The sequence below is a fragment of the Argiope bruennichi genome, chromosome 11, assembly GCF_947563725.1.
Source record: "Argiope bruennichi chromosome 11, qqArgBrue1.1, whole genome shotgun sequence".
Taxonomy (NCBI): domain Eukaryota; kingdom Metazoa; phylum Arthropoda; class Arachnida; order Araneae; family Araneidae; genus Argiope; species Argiope bruennichi.
Window position 1 is genome coordinate 22,794,817 of NC_079161.1, and position 13,759 is coordinate 22,808,575.

The 13,759-nt window shown below is 25.7% G+C and overlaps 1 protein-coding gene across 1 annotated transcript in view; it reads left to right on the plus strand.

Annotated features, from left to right (window-relative positions):
• The first annotated feature begins 1,749 nt into the window (after positions 1–1,749).
• LOC129957006 (autophagy-related protein 9A-like) overlaps positions 1,750–13,759 on the plus strand; it is a 31,203-nt gene continuing 19,193 nt past the window's right edge. The window contains exons 1-11 of the mRNA XM_056069111.1: positions 1,750–2,010; positions 2,112–2,233; positions 3,160–3,203; positions 3,959–4,023; positions 4,885–5,031; positions 5,800–5,935; positions 6,821–6,923; positions 7,859–7,958; positions 8,936–8,985; positions 10,795–10,882; positions 11,459–11,662. Of these exons, the coding sequence (XP_055925086.1) occupies positions 2,113–2,233; positions 3,160–3,203; positions 3,959–4,023; positions 4,885–5,031; positions 5,800–5,935; positions 6,821–6,923; positions 7,859–7,958; positions 8,936–8,985; positions 10,795–10,882; positions 11,459–11,662 (1,058 nt within the window). The 5' untranslated portion in view covers positions 1,750–2,010; position 2,112. The remainder of the gene's footprint in view (positions 2,011–2,111; positions 2,234–3,159; positions 3,204–3,958; positions 4,024–4,884; positions 5,032–5,799; positions 5,936–6,820; positions 6,924–7,858; positions 7,959–8,935; positions 8,986–10,794; positions 10,883–11,458; positions 11,663–13,759) is intronic.

Here is a 13,759-nt window from a genome sequence, read left to right on the forward strand (position 1 = left end):
TTGGCGCCAAAGTCGCCAAATTTGTCGCGAAGTTCCGGGACCTCCGACGCGACACCCGTACTCCGTCCAATGCAGATGACTGTAAAACGTTCTTTCTTATGATGGAACCAACTATGCTGGGAAGCCGCATCACAGATTCGTAACAATATAATTTTCATTGTTGAGTGCCTTTGTTATAGTAAAATGTAATGTTGCAAAATATGCATATTTTTTTAATTTATTAAAATTAGGATAGAAAATTAGGCTCTAACTGAATTGATATTATTAAGAAGATTACTATTTAATTTTTAAAATATTGGAAATATCATTTTTGTGTGTTAATGTTTCCGAACGTTATCGATACAAACGCAACAAGCTGCTTATCAGTTGTTAATTATTAAAATTTAAAAAAATCTCTGAAAAAAATTTCTTCTCCGAAATACATCGAGCTAAATTCACACATTCACCCTTATTTTTTTATTCTTTTTTTCATTAATAAGAGCTTAGCACTCAAATATCAATTGCTCAAACATTCGTTTTTTTTTTTTTTCCCACTGGCATATTTTCTGTTAATTATCTGTTTTGTAAGGTATGTTTCAAAAAGTGAAAAAGAGTTCGAAACAATTTTTATTTTCAAAATAATTGCCAGGTGGCACCACTCATATCAAATCAAAATCTAATTAAATCAACCGATAAGTTATTAATCAAATCATCGAAATGTTGTATAGTCATCGAAAGCTTACAATATTGTACAAAATATCAGAAACATGTAATGAAAATTCAATCACGAAATTCAACTCTTACTAACATGAAACAAGTCAAGTTGGGAAAAAATACACAAAAACAGAACATTTGAAGAGACAGAATAAATTTAGACAGTAAATTGAAGTGAAATGAATTGAATGACTTTTTTAATTAAATATTTACTGCTAAAAATAGATCTTGTTTAAGATTACCAGGGCATATCGCCATATCTCGATATCAGAGATTATCGAGCAGAGCATTTTTTAAAGTCTTGTATTGCTAATTTCAATTCATTTAGGTATGAAAAATGTCCTTTATTAATTATTTACTGACATCCTTAGCCTCATTAGCTATAATTGACTAATAAATTTGCTTTGATACCTTTTCAATATTGTATAGCATTCATAATATGTAGCAACATCATAAAGATGTCATGCAAATTTTGTTCTAATATAGATATGAATCAATGAAACACTCAACAATAACTTATCGAAAATGTATATGAAGAGTTTTGAATCAACTTAAAAAATGTTTGCTCTGTCGCCTCATCAAATTCCAATGTTCAAAAATCCCACATTTTGTTGTCAAAACGGTTGCAGTTATCGAATGTCAATGAATTCACACTTTTGGTGCAGTTTTCGACGTTATGTAATCTTTGAGCAGAAGATTCTTTAATCTATGCACTTGTTTAAATTTCCGATTTCCAAATATTAGTAAGATAAAATAAATTGTATGTAGGTATTTAATTATTGTATTTTTCATTAATGCTGTATTGGATTTATTCTGCATTTCATGATTCCATTACTGTCTACTGATTCAGAATCTTTAATAATAATCCTGAAAATTTCAAAAATATATTTTTGAAACAGCTGCTCATCAATTTGCTTATACCATTTTTTTTTTTAATTTCTGTTTATTTGCTCACAGAGAAGGAATAAAAAAATAATTAAAAAAAACATAACCCTTTTCGATATTTTTTACCCTATTTTCGCTTATTCACTCCTTCGAAATGGCATTGGATCTCGTAGTACAGAAATAAACAATCTTTCAGAGGAAATAGTGCTTCAAGGTGTCTCTTTGTTTGTCAACAGAAATTTAAAATTTTATGGTTCTTCAAAGATATCAAGGGGATTTCAATAGTTTTAATAATAAACTCTGCTCTTAGTAGTTTCGTACAAACTTTTTCGTGTACAATTTTTATCATTCGCTCGAAAATGATCGACATTTGACAGTACTCTCTGTGATTACGCAGTGAAATTAATATCTTTTTTTCCTAAGTTTAAAATTGTAAGTTTCTGTAACTTTATAAAATATAACTTATATAAAGAGAGATTATAATTGATATGGAATTTTCTTTTCTTTTTGTCATGTTTTGATTTGTATTTCAGAATGTCTGATTTGCTTTACAACATGAATTCTTTGCAAACCAATTACCAAGCTCTGGTTTCTGATGATACTGATGGACCACATGATAGTGTGGTTTTTCAGGTGTCGTCAGATGATTCTTGTCGTAAGTATTTATTTGCTTATAGCTTTTGGAAAAATTATTCTAAAAAGCAGATGTTCTTAAAGCTACATTGGAAAAGGTTGCTTTGAGCTTCAAAAGGTCTATTAAAAATTATCCTTATCCGAATATTGTAACTATAGACTAAATTTTATTTCATTTATTCATTGACTTTCGAAAATACTTTTGAATTCTTAAATGTTCAATGATTTTTCATCAGTAGATGTGGCATCTCTGTGTATATTCCTTTTCATTGGAAAGTTCCTTTTATGATATTCCTATCTTGTGGGTTCCTACAAACATTTTTTTTAAGAAACTTTTTTTTGTAAGCATTAGAGATATTTAGAAATTTTTTGAAAAATTATTCTGAAAAAGTTTCTAGAATTATAATTATTACTTTGCAATTAAAAAAAAAACTGCAAGTACTAATATTAATCTTTGTAATGTCCTTGTAGCTTTTAATTCATCTTGTGTAGAATGTTATCTGATACATTTGTTTAACATATTTTCCTAAATATTATTATCTTCTTATTCTGGATATCTTAATCCCTGTGTTAGTATGACTGAATGGTATAAATAGAATGATCAGCTAGAACTATGATTAAACATTGTTCCAACATTATATGTCAACAATATTTTAAAGCATGAGTAAGACTAAAGAACAAGGTGCAAATTGTTCTCCAGTCTCAGCCAAACTATAGAAAACCCCAAATATCAACTAAAGAATATAGTTAGGGTTACTATATTTAATAATTTATTACATTTATGAAATTACAATTGGCATTCGTACTGTATTCTTTTGTTTAGTTAAAGTATGGAATAAAAATTTTGCTAATGTTGATATGCTATATTATACATGAGATGATATGATTCTGAAAAATCTGTTTTCGTATTTTTTATTACAATTTTTAATATCTTTTTTTTATCTTTAGCTCGATGGAACCATGTTGATGATTTAGATGCCTTCTTCCAAAGAATATCCTTTACATTTGTACAACATTTATTTTATGATTTATTATATTTCAGACTGTTAATTATACTGTTATAATCATGTATGTTGAATTTAAGCCTATTACTTCCTGTTATATTATCCTCATCTATAATTTTCAATGGCATTCTTTAATAGATACAATATTAATTATTTAAACTCGGATTTTAATTTCTTTGTAAGCTAATTTGCAAACTAAGAAATTAATTTGCATAAATTTTACTAGTATTCTTTCAACATTCTTAGAATTATAAAATATGTAACTGTTATTAGTTTTAAACTCAAGTTAGAAATGTATGTTATATAAAAGTAAATTAATTACTACCATACTATTTGAACAGTTATGGAATTGAATTAATTAGAAGAGCAACATGATCTTTTTTTTTCTTAATTTAAATTATTAAACAATTTTACTTTTATATGATTAATTAATTAATAATTTGAAGGACTAGTGTTGAACGTAAAATGCATGAATTGGATAATTTAGTAATATGTAAACTGCTTGTATAAGTACTACAACAGTGGAAAGAGTGGAGGCTTTTAAGTTTAGGATTTGAAATATAAATCAAATTGTATGATAATTTAGAATGAAATTATAGTAAGGCATTATTTGAATTTGTAACAAATTTGATTAACAATATAAAGACGGCATATATAGTATTTTAAATTCTCTCTGGTCTGATTCATTTATTTTAGCTCTTTAAAATATTATCTGATTATGTTATTATTCTTAACATATGTACATCTATCATTATCATCAAAGTGGAGGCTATTTATGTATCATGACTAAATGTGTTATCAGAGTGTTGTAAGTAAATAATTTATTAAAACATTTTAATTTTTTAAAAATATTTTCCAATATTTCTTTTATGGATGTTGTTTTTTAAATCTATTTTTGGGTGTAATTTCCATTATTACATTTGTTCAAAATTTCCTATAATTAAAAAGAATATTCTGTCTGACTTAATTTGTAAAATCAGTTATAATTTATAAAATTGCTAATTTAATAGTAACATTAAAAAAATCATTGAGAAAAGGCTTTTTAATTTATATGCCATTATCTATATAGTATGTGCTCCTGTAGTTATGTTAAATGGCAATAAATTTTTATTTTTGTATTTTTTTGCTTTTGTTGACTAGCACCTGTATGAGAGGATGACTGACAGGTTTTCAACAGATTTTCTAATGAATTTTACAATGATATAAAATAGAGTTCTTTCATTGTAGTTATTGGCTTGGGCTTTGAATTCTCTTCAGGAGTAGGATGTATTACAAATTTTAGGTCTAAACCTGATTCAATTTCTACATTATTTTTAGTTGATTGTCAGTTGTTAGTAAATAGTTGTTAATAGTCAGATTAGGTACATTGCCAAATTGGTTGGGAAGCTACTTACTTATCTGGAAAAAATAAAATAAAAGATTAAATGTATTATATAAAAATATAAGGTAAATATATGCAAAAAAAAAAAATTATTACAAAAAAAATATTTTTAAGAATGACCAAATACTGTTTATTAAATTAGGGTGCATTTTTGTGTGCATATGAATATGTTGAATGTTGCTAATAAAAGAGGAAAATATAATTTTTGAAAATTTCCTTTATATAAAAAATTTGCAAGATAGTTCTGGGTTTTTTAAATATATTTAAAATGTCCTATTTTTTTCCTAGGTTTTTTGCTTTAATAGGATTTGGTTTTGTGTACTGTAGTGACTGCATTTATTTTAATTTTGATCTGCCATCTTCTCCATTCTACAATACGACAATTACATCATTTTCTCAGCTTTTCATCCCAATTTCTGTGTGTGCAGCAACACAGTAAGTTTTTTCATTTTGTTACAGTTTGTGAAATTAGAGTTAGCATTTATTTTCACACGAGTATAAATTTTGTACTTTTATGTTAGTTTGATATCAATCAAAATGCATTTTCAAATACAATAATTGCATCATATAAGATTGCTAATCATAGAAAAACTTTCAACTACTGTTATACCAATAGGAAACTGACGTTTATACTTGGTGACAAATTTGTGTAAAAATATCCAATGCACACATAGGAAGGTTACTTCATTTTTGTATTTGTAAAAGGAGCTTAAGACCTTTAAAAAAAAAAGCAAAAATTAGCTATTGAATATTTATTTCAAAAAATTAAAAATTACATTATTAATTATTTGCTAAAGAACTTTGTATCTCTCATTGTTCTGTTATTTTAACTATTTTTGTACTTCAAATTTAGCTATTATTTTCATGTGTTGATATTTAAACAAAGAAAAAAAAAGAAAACAAACATTCTTGATTTTCAAATGATATTCAATATCTTCACTTCTTCGGGGTACTTCAATTTGGCTTGTAAAAATTATAATTTGGATAGCTATAAAGTTTGAATTATAATTTATGTTATTTGCATTATAAAAAGGTTAAATTTTATCTTTCATTTTGGTTTGTCAGCATATTTGAGAAAGTAATTTAGCAATGTTTTCTTCTATTGAAAAAGATGTGTACGTATTTCATTTTCAAAGGTATTTAAATTATTTTACTTTTATAATGAATTCCACATTTTTTATAGATTACTCTTTTTATCGTTAGGTTCAATTCCACCAGTTGGTTTTGTGTGACAATTCTTAGTATGGTTCTAATTTACAGACTATACAAATTAATTGACACAGGTTGCAAATACAGAGATATTAAAGTTTTTTATGAAAGTGTAATGAAAATTTCTAAGGTAAATATGTTTGCATAATGTTCACTTCTCTTGTTTTTCATGTAAGTTCAGTGTGGCATATAAGTTTTTGATTTGAAATAGAACTGTTTTGTTTTATAGATAGCTTTATATAAAAGCTTCAATTTCATTTATATTTCTTTTTGAACAAGTGCACAGTTTATCTTAGTTTCTTCTTGACATTTTTAATTAAAACTAGACTTTTTCAAATTATTTTCTTGTAAAAGGATTTAATTATTTAAAAAAAGTTTTAATATTGAATGCATTCAATTTTATAAATCTTTCTTCCCTTTTATGATATTTCATATGAGAGTCATAAAAGCATCTTCTCTTAAGCTTTACTATATTCTTATCTGCATAGAAAAAAAAAAAAAAACATTGAAATTTACTCAAAATAGACAGCATTAAAGCCTCAGCTTCAGGATTGGATCAGGTAAAGACCTGATTCTAATCCTGAACCTCTTTGTAAGCAGGTCTGGTACATGTTAAATGTGTTGGAGTCAGTGTCTTCCCATTGCTGTGGTGTGGAAGTTTGAAGAAGATGCCTACTCAGATATTGACCTTGTCATCTGTCCATTGTTTCAGATTGCGTAGTTATTTCCAAAATGGGCTTTGAATAAAATTTAACTAAACTGCTTGAAATAGAAAAAATCTCACTAGTAATGATATATTTATGAAATAGCTGATTTTAAGATATATTTTTATTATATTTAACATATCTTGTACTTGAAGTGTATGTAAGATAATTAAATTTTTTGTGTGTATCTGTGTATGGAATTCTGTCTTGTATGTACTGTTGCATAATTTCCTTATAAGATAAAAGGCACTATTCTCTTTTTAATAGAAATTGATTCAAGTTGTTAAATTTCTTTTAAAATTTTTATTTAGTATGATCTTCCAAATGTGACATGGCATGAAGTGGTGAGCCGGTTGCGAGAGGTGCAGCATGAACAACAGATATGTGTCAATAACACTGATTTAAATGAATTAGGTAAACTTCTCTTATAAATAATTTTAGTAGATATTTTTAAAAAGTGACGTTAAATATTTATTTTCGAACATTTTCCTGCTTGTGATATGCACATTGTAAATGCACCAGGAAACTAAAAAATTTTGCTTGCTTATAAAATAAGATTAGAATTTTTTTTTTTTTTTTTTCAATCATTTGTGCACTGAATTTTGAAACCAAACATACGGTTGAAAAAAGCTTTTTTCTTTCGTGCTGAATATTGATTTATTAATGTTAGCTATTATTTACAAAATATGTATTGCTTTCGTTTTTTTTATCTTTTTATCAGTGGAACTCTTTTAATCTTGTGATGGAGAAAATGTATGTTTCTTTATATTGATTAATTGGATTGATTAGAAATTCTTGTAATAAAAATCATTTTAATTGAAATCAGATAATAAATACTAATTTATAAAAATAGATATTTCTTAAAATATGATATTTTTTACCAATAAACAAGATAATTTCAACAAGTTTGTGTATACTTCTATTTAGAAGAGAAAATGCATGATTTGAAACAAGTATCATATTATTGCACATGCATAGGATAAGTACATAGGTCCTCAAACTTATGTTGAGCTTTAAGATCTTATGTCTTATATTGCCATGTGTTACTGTTAAAGTTCATATGTTTAAAATTGATGCTAATATATATATATATATATAATAAATGCAAATTTGTATAAGTAACATATGATCAGTATATAAACTTAAAAATGTACGAAATTGTGATAGAATTCTGATTGTAGAAAATTGAATACAGCAAGTTAATAAACACATGTTTCACAGAAATGTTGGCTCATTTAATAGTTCTATTTGTATAAACATGTATATACATATTTTAATATGATTTTCTATTTATGCTTTATTATTGCATATAATATATATAATAAATAAAATTACCATTCATATTATAGATATATCTCATCGAATTTTAAGGACTACAAATTACATGGTTGCTATGGTAAATAAAAACATCCTGCCTTTGAAAATCAGTACAAGGTTTTTTGGTGAATGGTGAGTTTAAACCTAATTTACATTCAAATCTGTTTATTATTAAATTGCGTTAATAGTGTTGAATTTTTCTTAATATATTTTTTACTAAGGGTTGCAGTAATTATTAAAAGATTTTGGAAGTAGTTGATATAGTTTTTGCCAAATATATAATAATATGCCAAACCTTTAAAAAAGAAATATCTAAAAATTACCATTTAAATAAAAAGTATGATCCTAATCCTCTGAGTATGAATTCATATTTTGAACAATGAATGGTAAATATTGCTGTCTGTTGTCTTTTTCTCTTGGGTGCTGCAAAAATTTGCTGTAATATAGTTGTATTGCATAAAGAGTTAAAGTAAGAGTGTTAAAATGTTGAATGAAACCACTAAACCTGAATTCCCTAAGATTTATTTCCTTGTATCAGAATTGTAATAAATGTTTTAATGAACAATTTTTAAGGATTGCATTTAAATTATCCGATAAAAAATAAATTGTAACCTTATACATGAATGCTTTTCTGACTTATCCCCTGGTTGCAATGAACTATTCATAAAATCTTGAGAGGAGAGATTCGGGCGCAAAAATTAATACAACTAAAGATCTGTTGTATATGCAAATCTGATGCATACTAAATCTGACATCAGGGGTCAAATGTCCTTCTGTCGGTATGCTGCTGAAGTTTGAAGAGCGAGTGTCATTCAGGCCATATGCCCATGGCCTGAATTCTGCCACTCGTTCTATATTTTTCTACTTTTATTATCCTTAATCCAACTTATTATTTTATTTTTATCATATAATAAAGTTATTCAGTATGTAGATGACAATCATTACTCAAGTAATGTATTTTAATAGTTTATAAATATTATTATTATTATTATTTTTTTTTTTTTTTTTTTTTTGAAATTTCATGACTTATACTCACTAAAAATATTTTCAATTATTGACTGATAGTCATGTTTCACATAACAATGTATTTCTTTGATTTTTGTTTTCAGGTATTATTTTTCTTCCCAACTTCAAACAACACTTGTTTTTCTCCTATTTAGTAAGATTTTTTTTATCATTTAAGCATATTTTTTTCATGTATGATCATTCCACATTTGTAATACTATTAAAATTAGATTAATCTTTAGAGTTTTATTTAAACATGTCTTTCCATATATGATCATTTCAGATGAATAATAGCATTTGCAATATATTGATTATTTTCATTTAATTGCTTACAAGATATATTCATTGTACAATCTTTTGCAAAATATTTGTTAAGTTTTGAGGCAACTTAAAAAGAATATTCTAAAATGAAACTACTAATAGTATCTTTTATTGTTACTTTAAAATGTCATTTTAGATGCTATACCATTAGTTATTTAAATTTGTTGCATAGGAATGAATTTAATGTTCAGATATAATTTCTGGCTATAATTGTCAAACAAATTATTGATTTAAATTTTATCTTTATTTCTGTATTAAATTTACAGGTATACTCTCTAATTAAATAGTGAATTTCTAAACCAAGAGAGATAGATATAAGCATTTAAAGCAATTGAATAAATACTCTTAAATGATATAAAAAATTATATTTTATGTTGATTAGGTTAATGAATATGCTTATATGTATAATTACCTGGTCATATTAGTCATATTTAATAAAATATTCTTGACATACCAACCTTTTAAAGAAAGAGTTGCTTTCTTATACAATGGATTGATGGAGTTTTAAGCTACATTATTTTAGAGTGATTTGTTTTTCATTTAACAGTGATTTGTTTTTCATTTAACAGTGATTTGTTTTTCAATTGACTTTTGAAATGGTCTAAAATTCTTGAAAGTAATGTTATTCAAACTTCAATAACTTCGTCATTTTAACTACAAAACTATGGGAGTTTTTTTGTTTTTGTTTAAAATGTTATTCTGTAACAAAAATATTTTTCTAAATGTGACAAATTAAATTTTATGTTATAATATATAAATATAATATAAAATAAATATAATATAAATAAAAATATAATATATAAATAAAATTTTATTATATAAATATTTAGACATCAAAATATTTCAGAAACATAAGTTTAAGATAAACAATTTAAAATATAATTCTTTGCAAACTTAAGAGAATTTTCTCCTCACATGTTTTAGAAATTAGTTATTGGTTTAAAACAGGTGCTCTGAATAACATGCTTTTTGTTAAAAAAATCCATTTTAAGTTACTGTTTGTTATTTCATTTCAAACAGAGACATTTGTTTTTAGATTTCAATTGTGTATGTTTGAAAGCTTTGAAACTCAATCTTAATAGTTAGAAAATTAAGACAGTGTCTTTACAGAGACTTTTGAAATTGAAAAAGTTATGTAGTAAAGGGCAAGAAATTAAAATATAACTACGATTTTAGTGATATCCATAGAAGTATCTAAAATAAATATTAAGACATGTAATTAGAGTTTTGACTCAATTCTTGATCAATATACATCAATAAAAAGTGAGTTTCAAAATTTAGAACATATAACTGTTAAAGTTTGCTGCCATTTATGGATAAAAAATGGGCAATGTATTAACTTTTCATACTTTGGAAATTTTTCTTTGCAGTTTTAAAAAGCAATAAAAAAAATTTCACAATGTTGAGATTGTATAAATTATAAAAAGATCTTCAAATATGTGTAAAAATTAAAATAACCACAATATTAGGCTTTTCATTAAAAATTTTTGATTCCGTTCATCTCTTTAAATATATTTACTGAAAAATTTATCTAGACTTAAATATTTTTTCTGTCCATTCTTATTATATTAATAATGAATCACAATATGATAATTTATTTTTTTATGATGACTTTTTTATAAGAATATTAATTCTTTCATAGCCAGTACTTATTTGTCACCTTTCAAAGCTCCCGGAAAATTAAAGGAAGAGTTCAAAAAGAGAGAAGAAAGAGCAAAATGTGCTGCCCAGTAAGTAACTTGTTGCATACCTTTATTTATATTTAGAAATAATATATGAAAGAAAGCTTTGTTATAGAGCTGTGCTTATCAGTTGAAATGATTTTTGTTTTTATAATGATTTAGAGAAAGCCCAATTATCTTTTTATCGTATTAGTTTTAATAATGAAACAGATATGGGCCTTCTCCTCTTTTCAACATTATTGGAAGATGCAGTATTTATAAGTAACTGATTATCGTGTAATATCTATGGACTTGTAACTAAATTAATCCCATACTTAGTTCAAATCAACGAAGATGTAAACTTTTGCTTCTAGATAACATTTTAATGAATTTTCAAGTAAAGAAAAAAGGTTTCAGTTATAGACACAGCATTATTAATTACTAATTGTAGGTAGTTCAACCTATTAAATAATATATACATATATGTATATAATAATATATAAAGTTGTAAATTATTCATTTTGATACTTTAGCTCAAATACCTTCTATGTAGGAAATTTTCAAAATGTAAATAATGTTGTTATAAAATTTTATTGTATTTTGCTTTTAATGTTGATTATAAATGCGGTCATTTTCTTCCCGCAGGCTTACTCGGACTTTTCGAATAGTTGGGTTGTTATGTGTCTTCATGATACCACTTTTCTTCTTCTGGAGTATTCTTTCTTTTTTGGTGAATTACTCTGGCTATGTGAGATTAGAACCTGGTTTTTTTAGTGTTAGAAGGTGGTCTAGATATGCAAGATTGTATTTGAGGCATTTCAATGAAATGGATCATGAATTGGACAAGAGGTAGGTTTCACTTTTGTGCTGTTCCTTTACTCAAAAGAAAAGAAAACGTATGTATTTTACAAGGAAAAGAAAACAAAATGAATACATTTCAACCAATAGCAAAATGTCCATCCCCCTCTTGTAAAAAAAAAAAATCATTGTAACCTCCCTTTTTCCTTCTTTCTCTTAAAATTTAGAAAATGAGGGAAGTGATGTTGTATGTTATTTTTTTTTTTTTTTTACTAAGAGTAAAAGCTCATTGCGGTTTCAGTTTGTTTGTAATCAAAATCTAATTTGCAACAGTTGGTGAAATGTGAATTTTTAAACAATTATTTCTTTGATTAACTTGCAATGTGATTTATTGCCCAAATTACTTTAAAGTCATTTCTAAAAAAAAATAAAGGACTTTGTTCTCGCACTGACATTACTTCTGTTAATTATATTTCCTTCGTAATTTTTTTTTTTAAGGTTCTGGCCTTAGTTGACTTTAGTTAAAATAAGTGAATGTGATAAAATACATACAGTGGTAACCGAAATTAGGGCATCAATTTTGAAATTTAGGCGTTTTTCAAACCCGGATTCTTATAAAAAATATTGATAAATTACATATTTGTGTAAAGGAAATTAATTGCTAAATTCAATACAAAAAGACATAAATGAAATATTTTCATGACAAGGGAAGTAATAAGTTTAAATAACACATATAGTGAGTAGTAACATAAAGATAATACTTACAGTGAAAAATATATGAAAATTAGAATCTTAATGTTCTATCAGTATTTGTTTATTTGTTTGGGATCCTTATTTTTTCAAGATAACAAAGTTTAATTGTTCCTAACAGTGGCTCCACCATTTCTTTTTCATAATTTGATGCCATGAATTTATTATAGATGTAAGTTCTCTCCTTTTATTTTATGGGTGTCACATTTGTATAAATGTTTTCCAATAGGTATCACAAATGTTCGATAAGACTCTTAGCAGTTTTCTGCCATCTGTTCCTGTATATCAGTGCTATATGGCAAGGAGCTGAATTTTGTTGGTAAAAGAATGGCATATTATTTGGAGGATGGTTAAAAATTTAGTTTGATTATATTGATATAGTTAAAAGCTATTAATGTGCTGTCTATGGCATGGAAGTGTCTTTCAGCATGTGCTGACATCTACATGTTTAGATCATAACATTTGTGGAGTTCTTTATTATTATTTTAACGAAATTTGAATAAACCGCTATGATTTGATGACCTATATTTTCTGCCATCATTTCCAGAGGTTGATATCCTATTTTGTCTCTCTATATAACTTATTTTTACTGATTTGCCGAATATTTAGTCTGTTTCTTTGTTCACTGTATTCTTTTCTGCTACTAGTTTTTATTCAAAAATAATTTTATTATTTCTTGTAAATACCTCATTTCCTGCGGGCTTTGATCTTCTTTGTATGATTTTGAAAGTGACTAAATGCAATCAATTCATGGATCATAGTCTCTGGGTTAACACCCTTCTCTTATCAGCAACAGTTTTTGTGAATTTTTGATTTTTTCCTAATTTTGTATAGATGCTTTTTATTATATAAATAATATTATGATACTGCTAATGTAGTAATTCTTAACGACTTTGCTCACAGTTTGTGAATAAGATCATTTCCATATAACAAACTTATCTTAGATTTTTTTTCTTAAGTTTCAGTCTTTCATGGAGCTTGATTTCATCATGTTCTACTAAACCCTATATACACCAATAGAAACTATAATTAAACCACAATAATGCCAAGGAATAATTTTAATCTTTCAAAGAAGTAATCAAACTAATTATTCCTATTTTCAAATATGAACTTGTGCTGCTGTTGTCATTTCATTGATCTTTAGAATAAATATTACGATTAGAAATTGCTGTAGTTAGCTCCTTTGTTTTCTTAAATTTAGGTTTCTGTGACTAAAATTATAATTTCTCTAGTAATTCAAGTATTTCCATTTTTATTTTCTTTAATTTAGCATTAAATTTCCTTTAAATATAAAATTAATTTTATTGTATAAAGTGCAACATTTTCATAAGAATATAATTTTATAGAATTAAAAAAAAATATTTCAATTTTGCCTACACTGTGTATAAAAATAATAAT